The 17,525-nt window shown below is 40.4% G+C and overlaps 1 protein-coding gene across 3 annotated transcripts in view; it reads right to left on the reverse strand.

Annotated features, from left to right (window-relative positions):
* ERMARD (ER membrane associated RNA degradation) overlaps positions 1 to 17,525 on the reverse strand; it is a 1,319,361-nt gene that overhangs the window by 985,113 nt on the left and 316,723 nt on the right. For all 3 annotated transcript variants that reach the window (XM_044067775.1, XM_044067770.1, XM_044067782.1), the window contains one exon: positions 4,377 to 4,474. In XM_044067775.1, coding sequence (XP_043923710.1) covers positions 4,377 to 4,474 — 98 coding nt within the window. The remainder of the gene's footprint in view (positions 1 to 4,376; positions 4,475 to 17,525) is intronic.

The following is a 17,525-nucleotide window of genomic DNA, read 5'->3' on the forward strand; positions in this document are numbered from 1 at the left end:
GAATATGTAATTCCTTCCTGTGCAGGATCTGCACCCTCCCCTTGTCTGCCTACATTTTCACCTGATATTTCAGCTTTCGCACACCTCTCAAAGGCATGCTTTAGGTGAACTGGCCATCATCCAAACTGCTGGTATGTTTTCAACTATAATGATGTTTTTTAATATATTTCTAATTTACTATTAACGTACCAAAAAAAAAAAAAAACGGTGTATTTTGTGGTCAGAAAAGGAATACTATTTAAACAAAACCAGGGAATGCTCTGTTGAATCTGGTTTTGTAACAGAGAACAGGGGACAAAGAAAGGATAAGGATCCTTTTAGCACAGGAAATCTGGAAGGAGCCATAAATGATGGGGGAGGGGGAGGACAAAGGCTCAAAAATAGAGACAGAATTTGAGTACTGCTCTTGCAATCTTAGAACATTGTTAGAATAACAGGTTTTATAGGTTCATAGGTTTATACTAGGCTATCTGCCCTAAGGCATTTATAAGCCTAGCCCAAATTTTTGTGGCTTACGCCACCCCTTATATGAAAAAATACTGTGCCCATTAGTTTGTTGTGCCTCTGTCCAGCAGTGACACAGAGATGATTCCCGGGATAAACCTACGATCTCCCATCCACAGGTCAAGATTTCTCTTGAACAGAGCCAGCGAGGTGCTCTGCCTCACATGGATTGGGATTTTATTCCACAGCATAGGGAGTCTCTGAGTGATAAATCTATCCCTCCAGCACGTCCTATTTATATCCGTGCTAAGGTTTAAGTCGCTTGCTCTAGTGGTTTTGGTGAATTTGGATTTTTTGAGGTGGAGCATGTCCATTAATTCCGGGTTGGACATGGCCTTGTATGTCAGGCACATGTCACCTCTGAGCAGATGGTATGCAACTGAATAGAGCTGGAGTTTCTTCAATCTGGCAGCATATGACAGATTTTGGAGTCCCTTTATCCTTTTGGTGAGGAACTTTTGGGGTCTCTCCAATTGCTGCAGATGTCGGGTGAGATACATCCCGAATGGGGCATTGTACTCGATCATTGGTCTGATAAGTGAAGAGTACAGGGAACAATGACCTCACTAGATCTGGATGTGAATCCCTTCATGATCAGGTGGGCAATGTAGAAGGTCTTTCTAACCACTTTAGCAACGTGAGTGTCAAAAGAAAGGCCACTGTCAACCTGGGTCCCCAGGTCCCTGATAACCTCTTCTGTGCTTAGTGGATTGCCACCTATATGGTAGCTTGGGGTTACCTTGTTTTTCCCAAAGGGTATGACTATACATTTTTTGGTGTTTAACTTTAGGCCATGGCTCTGGCACCAGCTATCTGTTTCCGTGAGTCCCTTCTGAAGGATATCCGTGTCCGATGCACTTTCCACTATGGCACCCAGTTTGCAGTCGTCTGCAAACTTTGTCAGCCAAAGTCCTCCCATGTTGGCCTGTACTTCTGAGAAGTAGATGCCGAACAATTTTGCAATACAAAGCATTTTTCTGAAGGATATGAAGTCAGAAACTCAAATGACTGCCACTGCCATTATTTAGTGATTTCAATCCATGGTCATTTGCCAGGAACCCACAAATTTTAAATAGCAGATCAAGGAAAAAAGGCAAAAAAAACTCCCAAAGAGTTAGCACTTAGCCATTTGAATCCAGTTAAAATCATTTAGTGGTTTTGTCCATCCTTTTGTCTGAACTGGACTTCATTATCAGAATGACGGACAAAAACACTACATGATTTTAACTGTGTTTTATTAAAGGACTCAAATGGCTAAGTGCTACCGCTTCATTTTTTGCCTTTTTTCTTGGTTTCAAGGTTGGTTCGGAGTTTGATTTTATAAAGAGAAGACCAACATTATGATCTGAACATTCTGCGGAAATCTGGATAGTTGGGAGGTATGGTCAAAGGGCCCAAATTATGTACAGTTTTAAGATCGTATTACCAGGAAGACAAAATGTTTACTATAGTTGCCACACTTCCAGAATATCATTTAAGACAAAATCAAAAACATCCATGAGCATGACAGGGGATTCTTTTTTGTTACCTTGGTTGCTCAGTTTCCTTTGCTCTGGCTTTTTCTCACTGAGGAAATGACAACTTCATTACGGCAGTTTAAGTGTCTGGCTTGGCTAATAGTACATATTGACTAACATCCAACACGGTGAATAGTACTGGGGAACAGTGAGCCAAGGAGTGTCAATATGGGTCACACTTAGCCCTTGTAAAGTTTGGTATTCATTAACACCAGCCTTCCATTCATTCATTCATTCATTCATTCATTCATGGAGGGTAAAAACCTCGCTGAAAGGTATTACTTTGCTACAAAAGATATCACTGTGCTACAAAAACTGAACTTTTTGTCCTTCGATTTTTATGCAGTTTGATATGTGCTGTTTTCGTTCTGTTTTTTTTTTTTTCTTAATAGTTTTGTGAGATATTTGTGAGGGGTGCTGTCTGCTGTTTAAAATGTGCACTGGCACTGAGGATGATGCATTTAACAGTTTTCTTATATTGCATTGGAACTGCTTCTGTTATATTTGTGAGCTGTTTGTTTTATATAAGGATAATTATGTTAATTATGTGTACTTATTTTGCTCATTTTTGCTGCCTTGTTATTGTCCCATTTCTTGATTGTATTTATTATTTTTGGGGAGATAGGAAACTGGTATGCAAAGCAGCAATGCTGTTTGTTAACTCCTTTGTATGTGCATGTAATTACTGGTGATAATTTTTCTTTCTTTTTTTTTGAGGACTGTATGTATACATTGATGAATAAACCATTTTACTGAAAATGCATTGTCAGTTTTCTGAAGAGGATGGTTGTTACATATATTAAACTCAGTTGTAGGTAGATCTTTTGTACTACTCAGATTTAATGTTGAAGACCCCTCTTCCTCATGTGTTCATCATTTAAAAAATATTCAACCTACAAAATGCTGTTCTTGTACACATAAGAAAGTGGCACATTACTTTCATTGGTTGCCACTTAAAATTATAAAATGGTTATTTTACAAGTACACTCCTTTCACATAAGCACCTAATGCATAGCTATATACTTTAAAATATTAATTTAGATGATTCTAACATTCTGTACTCTTTCAGTAGTAAAGAGTCCAGAAAGATGGTCAGAAAAAATGAATATGAGTGCAGAGTATGCCTAGTTTTCAATTTATGTGTGTGTGTGTCTGTGTGTGTGTGTGTGCACAAGAAAGCTAGATAAAGCCTTAAATAACGAGGGACAAAGACCCAAAAATATGCACAGATTTTAAATATTGGTCTTATAAACTTAGAATGTTGTTAGAATAACAGGTTTTGTGTTAGCTTGCTTTTTCTGAAGGATATCTATTTATTTATTAACATTTAATTACTGGGAAAGTCCAAATTTATGGATATAGTTTATCCTGGTTTTGAGTAAGTTTGATATATATCCACATTTATGGATATAGTTTATCCTGGTTTAGAGCAAAAACATAGCCAGATTTTAGCTAAGAAGTCTTTCAGAGCAGTTTTGAAAGATGGGAGGGAGGGTACAGACCTGACAGATACAGATAAGCAGTGCTAGGTCTTAGCAACCTTGTACAAGTATAGACAACGCCCAGCAGATTTGCTAGGTTTGTAGACAAAGAGGAGTTTTTGGTCACTGGATTACAATGACTAACTGGGAACATAGCTGTGTAGAATACGCTTTAGTTTTATCCAAGCTCAAATTTTTTACAAGGTCAAATGTTAATATAAATAAAACAATATTGTTCTGGTTATATTTTGTTATTTAATATTAGTGTAGTAGATCATTTTACTTTTATAAAATTTAGTTTTATACAAGCTCAAATGTTAATATTAATAAAATGCTATTGTTCTGGTTATATTTTGTCTGTTCTTCAATTTTTGTTTAAATATTGGAATCCCACAATTCCACTGGAGTGGGGGGTTGCATAATTATGTATGTAAATTTTATGTTAATCAGCATCCAGATTTTTGGCCAACTGTACCTATTTTTCATGGGCCTTTGTCCAGATTTTTGATGTTTCTAAGTTTAGAGGTATGATCAACACATCAGTGTACCCTGTGTGTGCACATCTCCACACCGGGACTGGAATGCCCATCCTCCCTGCCTGCACCAAAAAGCTCCCAAGGTGATATTTCAACTTGAGTCACCTGGGCCATAGCTAGGAATTTATCGCTCTATGCAACCTGGGTAGGCTTCTACTGCTGTCTTGATTTATCAGACAGGCAGCACAGATGTTAGGAGAAGATAACAGGATTTTGACCAATCATTTCTGCGCACCTACTACATATTTATAAGCAAAACCTAAACAGCAGAGACTGATTTATGAAAGCTAAAGTAAAAGTAATTAAAAAACATTTAAAATATTAACAATAAAGCTTACTCAGGAGGGATTTCTTGAGGTGCTGCAAATCCATGCCACAAGATGTTGCGAAGATTGAGGCTCTTGGGAGAACCCAGGAATACTCGAAAGATATCCATCTGGGTTAAAAGATAAGAAGAATTCAATAAACACCACTTTGTATTTTGTCTCTTCTATCCAAAGACATTTCAAGATCTATTTATTTCTCTGCAAGATCAAAAGTCAGAGCAATGAGGAGATCCTTTCTAATACGAACCTCGAGGAATCTCCTTAACTTACACCTCTAGCCAATCCGTCTAATGGCTGTGTGTGCAATATATTCAACTGTCCTAGTCTCCAAGCTATCTCCTGCTTTTGGTCAAACCTGCGCTCATACCTAAGTACCAGCAGACATTCTGAGGTGCCTAACCCACTACTAAGCTACTTTCTGTGCAGCGTCGGCTGCAGTACTTCTAGCTTCCACCAGGGTGCTAAAGTACAGTATGTGAAACATATCCACAACCTTCTGACCCTACTCTCAAGGAATGATAAGTCAGTAAAGTCGAGTCATTGCTCTTCTCTCATGCAGATACTTTCAAGATTGTGAGACAATACTGAAACTCAGGTCACCAGCAACACAGATGGACATCTTGCCCCTGCATGAGTGGGCCAGCACTAATAAAAGTATTATACTGTAAGCAATGTTGTCCACCTAAAATGTAGTTAATTTTTTTGCATATTGGGACTAACACCTTTGAATTTTGATGGCTTATTAATACAGCTTCAGTGATGACCAAACAAGTACACATGGGAACAAGATATATTAGAGAGTGTGGTGCAGGCAGGACTCACAATGCAAAGAAAAAATAAGATGCTTGAGGCATTTCATTTGATAGTCTGGCACGTGAATAGCTCTGACAGACTCTTTCCAACCATGACCTGAAACAGTAGCCAGAAGCACAAGTGTAATAAACAGACACAAAAGACTTACAGAGGATAAATAGGACAGAATAATTATATACATCTTTATATACAAAACCAGCAATGTGTAAATACAGAATAAATAAGATGTAGTACACTTAAACTAGCAAAACATGACTGTACACTAATGTAAAGCTCAGATGTTCTTCTCCATTAGATTACATCCCATGTTTAATTTTTCCAAGTCCATATAATCCAAAAGAAAATCATCTTTTATGGCTTTATTTACTAATCAGAATTGTCCTCAATGCCCCAGAGTGAAGGGAATACAGTCCTAGCTACTTCAGTCTTCCCTGACAAAGAGAGGTTCTTCGTACAGTAATCCTTTTTGTGAACATGTTCTGGCTAAAACTCTGTCCTACATTCCACTGTTGTTACCAACACCCACACAATATCACTGTATTCAAGTAGGGGTCTAACAGGAGACATGCATTTAAAAAAGAATGGAGGTGTTCCTGATGCCTACAAAATGCAATAAAGCCTCTAGTGTATTTTAGCTTTGCACATCATGTCATTGACATTTATGCTGTACATTAATTTCCTATCTGATGGGATCCCAAGATCCCTGTACTCCAAGGCTGTCTTCACTTGTTTGTCTTCCCATAAATGTAAGGGGTCTTTCCTTAATCTTCCCTATGATCAAAACTGCAAACTTCTTTAAATTTATCTCTAATTTAACCTAAAATTAACCTATTCTGTTAAATGTATCAAAAGTCATTATACTTCTTGATGAATTAATTGGTCATACATGCCACCAATTTTACATCATTTGGGTACTTAGTGCACCAAAGTAAACCTGAATCAAAGCAGTTCCAGCAAATATATGGAACTACCACAGCTCTATTCACGTATATCCACTCTTTCTATATATTTTATTAATCCTTAAGTTCCTGCTCCTTAAGCAGTTACTTAGCCAATTCAAAATTGAGCAGGGAATGCCATGTTGTTCTATTCCCCCAAAAGTATCCTGCTATCTACTGTGTTGAGGCACATGAAAAATCAAGAAAAAGATGGTCATCTGTAGACCACTATTCACTGCCTCTTAAAAGTCTTCCGAGAAATTTAAACAACTGGCACTGCTGATACTCCTGTCTACAGGTATGCTGCTTCCAGTTGTCTCATTAGTGGTCATTCATTCACTAAGTTTATCTGCAACTAATCCTTTCAAGATCTTAATAAGCAAATCGAAAAAGGCTAATGCACATGCAAATCTTTGGAGTCACCCCTTTCCCTTGGATAAAAGTATCACATCAGCATACTCCTGTCTTCTAAACTCCTGTCAGATAAGACAGTAAGTATCTGTATTACTTCCTCCACAATTTTGCCCATATTCATGGTCTGGTGACTTCTACTGTTTACATGCTTCAGGATTTCTATAATCTTATCTTATTTTACAAGTACTAATACTTCCTTTTCTTCCTCCTTCATTGCTACTGGTGGTATGAAGGGGACCAAAACCTCTCAAATAGCTGCCTTAACTCTATTTGTAAATTTTGCTAGCATGACTTCATTGTCCATTGACTTTTATGATTGTCCTCCTCCTCCACTTAGGCCTTCCTTAGGTAAGCAAACCAGGTTTTTCTATTAATCTTAACATCAAGCAAAAGTTTACCATTATTCACCACTTCTTTCTACACCTATTTTGGGCTTAATCTGTCTGCACAGCTTATTCAATTCCTGTATGTGTTGTTTTACTAACGATTTTTGACCTTATGTAGAGCTTTGCAAGTAATAATGACAAACATTCCCCAGACAGCCCAATAACATCCATTTTGTTTCTAGGCACTGATTTCCTATGTGTTCCTTAAATCCAGCAATTGTTCCTTAAAGATTGAACTGCTCTCGCCAGATTAATCTGGGCAAGGTCCCCCTTCCTATTCAATCTTCTTAAATCATTCTGCATTTCCTGTCATTCTGATTTAGACCAAGAATGGCAAACAAATGAACCCTCCCTGCTCATTTGTTTATGGTCAATGATTCCATATGGAACCTAACTGTGGATATGATCAAACAATGCTCAGTGCCAAAGTGAAACTAAAATGCATAGCTGTAGCTGGCACCCCTCAACACTTAAGTTGAGAAGCAAAAAAAGTCCAATCTCTGACCTGATGCTCTGCAAGGTCCTAGCACCAGGTCCAATTTTCTATGCTCCTCCTCAACCTGAGAAGCACAAAAAATGAGTTTGCTATAAGTTAAACCACACACACATACACATATACACACACACACACACACACACACACACACACACACACACACACACACACATACATAACTGAATGGAGCAACCACTTAGTTAAACAATTTAAGAACTAAAAGTTACACATTCCTAGCCATGACAACAACAGACCAAGTGCACATGGAGTGGAGAGGAGAGAAAGAGAAAGGAGAAAAAATGCATTACACTTTTACTGTTCCCTTTAGCCTAGCATTACCCCCCTGACATCACAATTTTTCCCCCTTAAGAACCTCAAATGAGTCTTCTAAAGGCCTCCCTCAAGAAATGAAGCTGAAGACAAGGGTGCAGTCTTTTGGTACACTACCCTATACATTTTCTAGATAAACCATCTGCCCAGACATTTCTGTGGCATGTTGCATATGTTCTGCCCAGGGCCAGCTGTAGATGGGATGGTAATATCATCCAGATGAGCAACAGCATACTATCCTGCTAGTATACAATCTACCAGCCTCTAGAAAGTTGCTGGGGCATTCTTTAAACCAAAGGGCAATTTTGTAAACTTGAACAACCCAAATGTGGTCACAAATTCTGTCCTCTTCCTCCCTTTAAGTATCAAGGATGTGTGCTAATAACTGTTGGTCAGGTCAGATACTTATCCCACCCGGATCCTCTAGGGATTCGTGGGGTAAGCAAATGACTCTGTGCAACTGCTCAGTTCCATTAGTCCCCACAGAACCAGGTGCTGCAATATTTCTTTAGCATCAAAACTACTATTGAGGCCCAGGAGCTGTTGGATCCCAGGATTACTTCCAGTTACAACTTGCATTTCAGCTCCTCTTTAAGCGGCTTTTTTTTTTTTACTATTTCAGGTACTATGAAAGAAGCTTTTTTAATGGGACACTGAGAACCTTTGTCTATGTGGTGCTCTGGCAAGTGGGTACAACCTGGTTTACCAGTAGACATCCTCAAATTCTTGCAATATTGAGGGATTTCCTGAACATGGCTAAGCGATGGTTGTGAGAAGAGGGCCACCCCATCACAGAGATGTCAGACTGAGTATCATTGAGGAGGTCTACTTCTAAATCCACCCCACCCACCAGCTCATACTGCAACTCACTGCAGGAATTAAGCCCCAGGGGTTCCTTATCATGATAGACTTTTATCATGTTAATATGGTAAAGCTTGTACTTTGGCCTCCTCCCTGACAACTCTATACTGTAGTTGACATCACTCACCTTTTTCCAAAATGGGAATAGGGCCCTCCCAGGCTGCCTACAGCTTGTTGTGTCTCAAAAGGAATAAGAAACATCATCTACTGCCCTACAGAATACCCCTTGGCTCTGCTATCCTATCATACTAGCCCATTTGTTTCTATTGTGCCCGGGCTAGGTACTCCTGAGTCATCTACATAAGCTCCTAAGTCATTTAGGACAAACGCCATATCAAACTCCTTGCGGGAATCACACACACCCTTCCACTCATCATAAATTAAATTCAGGGGTCCACCTTATTCTGTGACTACACAGCAGCTCAAAAGATGAAACGTCAGCGGATTCCTACAGTATCTCCCTGTAAAAAAGGGACAATGGATCCGGTAATTGTCTCACTCCCTCTTGACATGGTCTACAAATGTTCTCAACATGGTCTTCAATGAAAAGCTAAATCTCTCTACCAGACCTTTAGTCTCTGGATGGTAGATGGTGGTCTTCAGGTGTTTTACCCCACACCACTTTTTCACAAACAAGCCTGCAGGTCTAAAGTTGGCACCTTTATCCATCAGTATTTCTCTGGGAAAACTTATCCTGCTGAAACTGTCTAGCAAAGTATTCAATACTTTCTCTGCTTCAATGGAAGACAGAGCCACCACTTTGGGGCACCTAGTGGCATAATCCCCTACTACAATGATATATTTCTTAATTAAATTGAGGTACACGGAGTCCCAAAAGTATCCATAGCAGCCCTATGAAACAGTTCCTTAATAACAGGCAACTGCTGTGTTACTTCTCCCAGTAGGCCTCCTTCAAAGGTGCTTTTCAGTACAACAATTATTTGTTCCAGTACATGGACAACCTCTGCCCTTGATTATCTGAAGCCTTCTTGGCTACTTCCCTCAAGTTGTGTAAAGTAGGGTCTGAGACATCACCCTACCTTAACTCCTCCATGGTCACCCTCCCCAACTCCCCTTTTAAAGGAAGTCTGATACCATCTGCCAAGTTGTACCTCAAATTCTAGCTTACTGCTATCACTTACCTCTCCCACCTAGAAATATCACTTTCCACAGGAAGTGCAGTACCTCCCCTCTAATGTGTCCCAGATCCTGGGTCATTGCTACTGCCTAGCTCCCCCTCTGAGGTAGCCACTTCACCAGCACCAGATGGAGGGGCAGGCTCCCACTGGATCCCCCTCCCCACTTACTGCTTTCCACACAAAATTTCCTCCATGCCTGGTTATTTGTAACAGCATGGACACAAGGTGCTGTACAGTCAGTTATTCCCTATTAGTACATCGTAAGGAAGAGCCTCAAACACAGCCAGTTGCTTGCTACCTTGCCCCACTTCCCAGTCCAGACAGACTCAGCCAAAGTTACTACAAAATGTTTCCCATCCGAGGCCCTAACTGGAGTTTACTGCCCAAGAAAGTAGTGCTCCTGTTTGACGACTGAAGGTTTGACTATAATTATGTCTGAGGCTGTGTCCCTTTTGGCAATGACTTTCTTCTCTTATAGCAGTACAAGATACAGACTTTTGTGATAGATAGGTGCAGCTTTTACCTCCCAACAACTCACCACTGTCATACTGCTAGTCTTCCTTGATACTTCCTGAAACGTCTGTTCTTCTTCATACTTTAGTGGACAAAGAGACTATACGTGTCCCATATGATTACATTTGAAACATCTAACCTCAGAAGTTAGGTAGGTACCCATAACTATGCCTTCTCCCTTTTCCCGTGTAACCTGCTGGGTTGGCTTATGCTACCCCCATGGGATTTGCTATACCCATGTGCAGTGCTAGGCTTAACCCTCCTATGCAAAGACAATGTTCTAACTGGGTAAGAGTCCACTTTCCTCCCCATATATTCAGGAGTGTTACACTCCTGGCCTGCCACCTAAATCCTCATGTCTTCAGGCATAGTGCTAAGGGCTTGTTCCCTGACCAAAAGATATGCAAGAATTTCAAATGAGGTGATCTTACATCCACTCACTCATTCACCCTTCTGTGAAAATAAGTGTTGATTTCTGAAATATGTGCAGTCACATTTTCATCCTCCTGCATTCGCTAAATATCTTTCTTTAAAATTTGGGTGTCAATTTGAAAACAAGCAAGCAAACATTCCTTAAGTTTGGTGTAATTTAAGCAATCAACATCACCGAGTTTAGAGATGGCATGAACAAGGCAGTTAAAAGTCATCCAGTTCCCCTGGTCATCTTGGTGCTGATTACACAACCTTTCAAAGGTCCACATTAAAAATCCAAATCACTCCTCTCAGTGAAGTTTTGTGCTGACCTAGGCTTCTTGGATGGTATTTTTCCCATCCCTATGACTCATGTGCTTCTAGAATTGGGTAATTATCCCTTTTTTGTATTGGCATTCCTTTTCTCTCTCATCTGATTATGCCTGCTTGTCTCAGCATCTCCACATGTTGCATTTGCTCAGCTGATCAAGTTCCATATGCTTCATTTCAACTAACAGTCTCTGTAAATCCAGCTGGACTTAAAATCTGCTTGAGATGGAAAGTACAGTTGTGTTAGTCTTGGTAAGCAATAACAATTACCACTAACCCTTACCACTAAGATGGCGGTGCCTTCTGTGGCAGCGGTCTCTCTGGCTCCCGTTGTGCATTCTGTGTTTGTGTAGAACTTGCCAGCTGATGTCCATTTGTCGTCCATTTTTGGAGTCCATTTGAAATGGCCAGATGTGTAGTTGGATGCAGCCATGGTGTCCTGCTTGGATTGCTCAGACTGTTGACTTTTTGGAGTGGTTGGTCTGGTAGTGGACATTCAGGCCTTTGGGTAAGAGTTGCACCGGAGGAGGATGAATGGGTATCTGATCGTTTGCTGGATCCAGATTTGGTTTTTGTTGGTCAGAGGGAACTGAACTTGATGGAGATTTGGAGTACTGTTGGTGTGGAGATGTGGGAGGATTACTGTGTGGATGGAGAAGATTGTGGTGGTTGAGATCGAGAAAATTGTGATTGTTTGTTTGGCTGTGGCAGTTCAGGCCTTTGTGTAGCGGATGCTCGGCTCCTGTCTACAGGCTGTTGATTGAATCGAGATCTGAATCTAAGTTTAGATCTGTTTTTCTGAGTTCTGTTGGTAAGAAGGGGATCTGATTGGGACTTGGATGAAGGCAGTGAAGTTGGTGAGGATGACTGTGGTCCCTGCTGGGCGGAAATGAGTTGGGCATGGTTGGTGAAGCTTCTGTGCCTAGGATTGTTTGGGACTCTGTTGTGTACATGTTTATTGTTTCTGTGTTTTTTTTATACAAACTTTTTGTGTTATGTCATTCATGAGCTTAGAGGAACATAATTTAATTAATCTGTGCATTTCTGTAGTATGGTCTGAATGAAAATAAAGTTTTACTTAACTTGACTACTTGACAGTAAATGTTAGAATTTCTTCAATGCAGCAGTAGTCTATGGGTTGTATCCTGCCAAGGACAGAGTACCTGGCCATCTCACAAATGCTCTAACTCCCCTTCCTCTTACTCATGCTGGTTGTTGAAAGGCTGCACCACTTTGGAGGTAAGTATACCAGCAACCAGACAGGGATAAATCTTTAGCATTTTATTTTCCTGAGAAAGGAAGGTACAGTCATTCTGAGTTAACAATCAACAATCACGATAAAAATCATCCATACAGAAACAACAACAACCATAACAAAGGAGGCTGTGGCCCATGTCAATTATCTAGAATAGAAGAGGGATGGTTGGTGAGTACAGCAACTGTAACAGTGAAGAAGTTCGAACATCTACAGTTATGGGTAGACAGGAATTAAAACAACTGTGCTATGTTCTTCATTCTCACTGCTGCATTAACATATGGGTAAATAAGCAAAGCTTACCCTAACTGGGAGGAAGAAGGATAACGGTCTAGGAGCTCCTGGAGAATGATCCTAGCAAAGCCTGTTCTGGACCTAGAGAAGGAATCCAGTTTGTAGTGCTTTGTGAAGGCATAAACAGTGGATCAAGTTGCTGCCTCTAGAATACTTCTAGACTTCACCCCTTTCCAGAATGCCATCAAAGAGGACAAGGCCCTGGTAGAATATGCCTTAACTTTGCCTGGAATACTTATACCATGGTGAGAATAGCAAAAAGCAACTACAATGGACAACCATCTGGATATAGTCTGTTTAGACAAGGGCTGGTCTTTCTTAGACCCAGCATTATGAAACAAGCAGCTTTTTAGCCTTCCTAAAGGACTTGGTTCTGTCAAGGTAGTACCTGAGCTGCATGTGTATATCCAATGTATGTAGAGTCTCTTCCACCTTGTTCTTTGGATCTGGGAAGAAAATTGAAAAACTGATGGCTTGATTCTACATAAAATCAGAAATAACTTTAGGCATGAATGAAGGATTTGTGCATAATGCAACCCTACCCCTGTGGAAAACCAGATTGTTTTCATCTATCATGAGAGCTTGCAACTCAGTTATTCACCTTGCAGATGTCACAGCAATAAGTAAAATGGGCTGGTTCAAAGAAATCTAAGATCAGTTTTCCTAGAACAAAACAGAGATCCCAATGAGGAGGAATCTGCGTGCTAAGGGGTCACACTCCTTTCAAAACTGCTTGAACACAAATGCAGAAGAAACAAGGGGATCCATAGGCAGACAAGCTGAGATGGCTGCAATAAGCACCTTGATGGAAGCATATAACAACCTATCTTTAAGTAGTTCATGCAAATATTGGAGAACCAGATTTGCTACTTTCTTCCCTTTAGGGACCCTTGTGATTGGCAATGCATCAGCTAAAAAAAATCTCTTCTGTTTGCTAACACAGAATTTTCAAGTAACAGGTTTTCTCACCTCCTTTAGTACCTGCTAAACACCCTCAAGAAAAGATGACTCCATATTGGGATAAAATAAATTATTTTCTGCAAATGGTATTCAATGATAAATTCCAGATTTCCAAATCTATTATTTTGTTTAATGCACCTGTACCCGACTGTGTGCCAAGAACAAAATATGTAATCTTATGGACTCTCCTAGCTATTGCAAGGAAGAACATTACATCAAACTGGAAATCCAAAGCTTCTCCAACTTTTAAGCAATTCATGAATATGGTGTCAGCAGTATCGCAATTGGAAATGAACACTATTAAAGGAAGAACTGAAAGAACTACATCATTATACGTAGCATGGCAAAAAGTAACTGAAATACTGGAGAATAATGACTGCAGCAGATTATAATCAGGAAACAATTGTATAGAAAGTCAATTATATGTCAGCAATAGACACCCTTGTAAATACTTTATTTTGGTTTTAATGTTTGATATCTGATTAGAGGTTTTAGCCTACCTTTTTAAATAATTTGTAAATACTTCATTGTCATAAATAACCTGCATTCATGTTTTCTTGTTTTTGGAAATGAATAAAAATATTAAAAAAAAAAAAAAGAAAGAAAAGATGACTAAAAGTTATTAAAATTGAATCATCCAGACTGACAGTTACAACTGACTGAAGTTGGGGGGGGGGGGGGTAATCAAACTCCACTTGTGCTGTGTGAGCAGATCCAGTCTATAAGGAAGCTTCTGTTAACTGCCCTTGGCCAATTCCAAAACAATGGAGAACCAGTTTTGCCTGGGCCAAAGACAGCCACCACAATATTTTTTAGAAATTCTTTCTAAATCTTTAGAAGTACCTTGGAAATCACCAGAATGGAAAAGCATACAGGAGCATTCCCGGCCAAGGGAATACATGGCATCTGTTCTCCATGCTTGACTGCAAGGAAGTCTCAAACATTCTAGTTGTCTGCTTTACAAGGAGGTGAAAAGACCGACTTGAGGTGTTCCACACATCTGGATCAAGTCCTGGAACATTCTTTTATTGAGTTACCACTCATGACGGTCTGTCCAAGATCTGCTGAGTCTGTATGCCACAATGTTTTGCTCTGAGGAAATACTGGAGGCCTGAAGAGTCAGAGAATGCTGAAGCACCAACTCCCAAGCCGTCAATGCCAAATGACAAAGTGGGTATGACTTTGTACCCCCTTGTTTGCTCGGATACCACATAATTGTAGTGTTGTCTGTAACCACCTGTAAAGGGACTGGAGCCCATAGATAGTGTAGAGTTTTCAAAGTATGAATCACTCCTAGAATTTCGTTGATGTTTATGCACTTTGGCCTATCCAAACAGTCCCACTTACACTTTTACTCCCACAGAAACTGAATTCTAAGCATAATTTGAGTAGTCTGTCTGAAGAAACAGAATGGAAGTTGGAAGAGAGAAAGGAAGACTTGGACTGAGAGCCATCTGATCCCTCTACCAAAGCAATTTTTGCCTCACAAACCGAGAATCTGGAAGTTCAAGGGTGCAATTGCTGGCTACAAGAAATTTTTAGTTACCAGTGGATTTTTTCTCATGTGTAATCTGGTGAGTAGCATCATGAGGATCATGGATGCCATGAGGTCTAGAACCCTGAGGAATTTTCTTGCAGAGACCTGACACTGCTGAAAAAAACTGAGAAAGATCTTCTGATAAGCTACTACCTTTTTTTTAGAAAGGAAGACCTTTTTCCTGAGTGTATCTACCAGTCACTCTAAAAAAAAAAAAAAAAAAACAATTTCATGAAAAAGTATGAGAAAAGACTTTTGTAAGTTCGAGTGAAATTCCAGATGTGACAGGATGTTGAACATCTTTGTTAGGGAACACACGCATCTGGAAGTAGACTCTGAACAAATAGTCAAATCGTCTAAGGAAACGTGGATGTCCTGCAACCTGCAGTGAATCACCATCGGAGCTAGGTACTATGTGAACACTTGAGGTACAGTAGAGAGCCTGAAGGGTGATGCAGATAACTGATTATGTGATCCAGATACAACAAACTTTAGATATGTCTTGAAACTGAGAGAATAAGAAGTTATGTACCTACCATAACGTTCCATGTTAGTTGTCTTCTTCTCGCCTTCTTTCTTGCTGGATGGGTTCGGAGCCGATCCTTGGCTCCGACTCGGCCTATACTATAGCTCGAGAGCTATTTTTACCGGCTCGAGGCAGCCCTATATCCCACAATACCATGCGCTAACTCCCGAGATCTCGTTGACAGCTAACACATAGTATAGTTTTATTGTTACCAAAAAATAAGCTATTATATAAAAATATGGTCTCCCTGCTGGTAATACTCATGATACGGGTAACCCTGAATAACTATGTATCATGAAGGAAAAGAACTCAGAGACCTTCAAGTCTGCCCAAGCTAGGGGGCAGGAGGGAGGGAAGCAAGAAAGAAGGCGAGAAGAAGACAACTAACATGGAACGTTACGGTAGGTACATAACTTCTTAATGTTAAGTTGTCATTCTCGCCTTCATTCTTGCTGGATGGGACAGCGTCCCTAGCACCTTGGTCCTGGGTGGCTCAACGGAACAGACTCCTGAGTACGGTGGAACCAAAGTCAGCTCTATTTCTGGAGGCTATATCAAGTTTGTAATGGGTAATAAAAGTATGTTGAGAAGCCCATGTAGCTGCTGCACAAATGGCATCTAATGGTAACCTTGCTTGAAAGGCTGTTGAGGTTGATAGTGCCTTGGTTGAATGAGCCTTAGGTCTTGAAGGAAGTTGTTTGTGTCTCAACTCATAGACAAAGGTAATGATGGATGCTAACCATCTGGAAAGAGTTACCTTTGATACTGGAAGTCTTTTCTTTCCTTCAGCATAAGAAAGGAAGAGCTGTTCTGACTTTCTGAATTGTTTTGTCCTGTCTAGATAATACCGCAGTTGACGAGGAACATCCAAGGAATGCAGTTTCTGTTCAGCCCTGTTTGAATAATTTGGGAAGAAAACAGGCAAGTCAATAGTGTGGTTTAGATTTGATTCAGAAGAAACTTTTGGTAGAAAGGAAGGATTCGTTCTGAGAGCTACCCTGTCTTTATGAAAAACCAAATAAGGGGGACGGACAGACAAGGCCTGAAGTTCCGACACCCTTCTGACAGATGTTATAGCCACCAAAAACAGAGTTTTCCAAGAGAGAAGCTTGAGGGAACAAGAAGCTGCAGGCTCAAAGGGAGGGAGAATTAATGAAGTTAACACCAAATTTAGATCCCATTGTGGAGGAGGATCCTTAATGGGAGGTCTGAGCAAGAAGATGCCCTTGAGGAAAGCTTTACAGAGTTTATGGGACATAATATTGGTTTCCGAGAGCCCTACATGAAAATTGGCAATGGCCGCTAGTTGTACTCTGATAGTGGCCGACGACGACCCTGAATGAAAAAGCACCACAAGAAAATCTAGAACTTTATGAATTGGTGCATTAAAAGGATCTAAGGACCTAGCTTCTGCCCAGAACGAAAAACGCTTCCATTTACTCGCATAAGTCTTCCTAGTATTGGACTTATGGGAGGCAAGAATGATATTACGGACAGGAAGAGAAATAAAGGGAAGCCTGGCTATGGTTGGAAGTGGAGAAACCAAGCTGTGAGGTTGAGGGACTGAAGAGACTGGTGCAGTTTGCCCGTCAGATGGGACAAAAGGTCTGGAAATGATTCCAGATGCCAGGGCTGTTCCAGTAGATAACGGTGCAGGAACGGAAACCATACTTGTCGAGGCCAGTACGGAGCAATGAGGATCATTTTGGATCTCAATGCAGTTGCTTTCTGAATTAACTGCGGAATCAACGGAAAAGGGGGAAAAGCGTATAGAAGACCCCGAGGCCAATCGTGGACAAGAGCGTCTCTGGGGGGATGGCCTGGTAGAGGGAAGAGTGTGAAGAAGTCGAGGCACTTGCTGTTTTGAGGTGTTGCGAAAAGGTCGCAGCAAGGCTGACCCCACTTCTGGAAAATTCTCTCTGCTACCGCCTGATTTAGAGACCACTCGTGAGGCATGA

The sequence above is a fragment of the Protopterus annectens genome, chromosome 1.part0 (genome assembly GCF_019279795.1).
Source record: "Protopterus annectens isolate FY-2018-M chromosome 1.part0, PAN1.0, whole genome shotgun sequence".
In the NCBI taxonomy this organism is placed as follows: Eukaryota; Metazoa; Chordata; order Ceratodontiformes; family Protopteridae; genus Protopterus; species Protopterus annectens.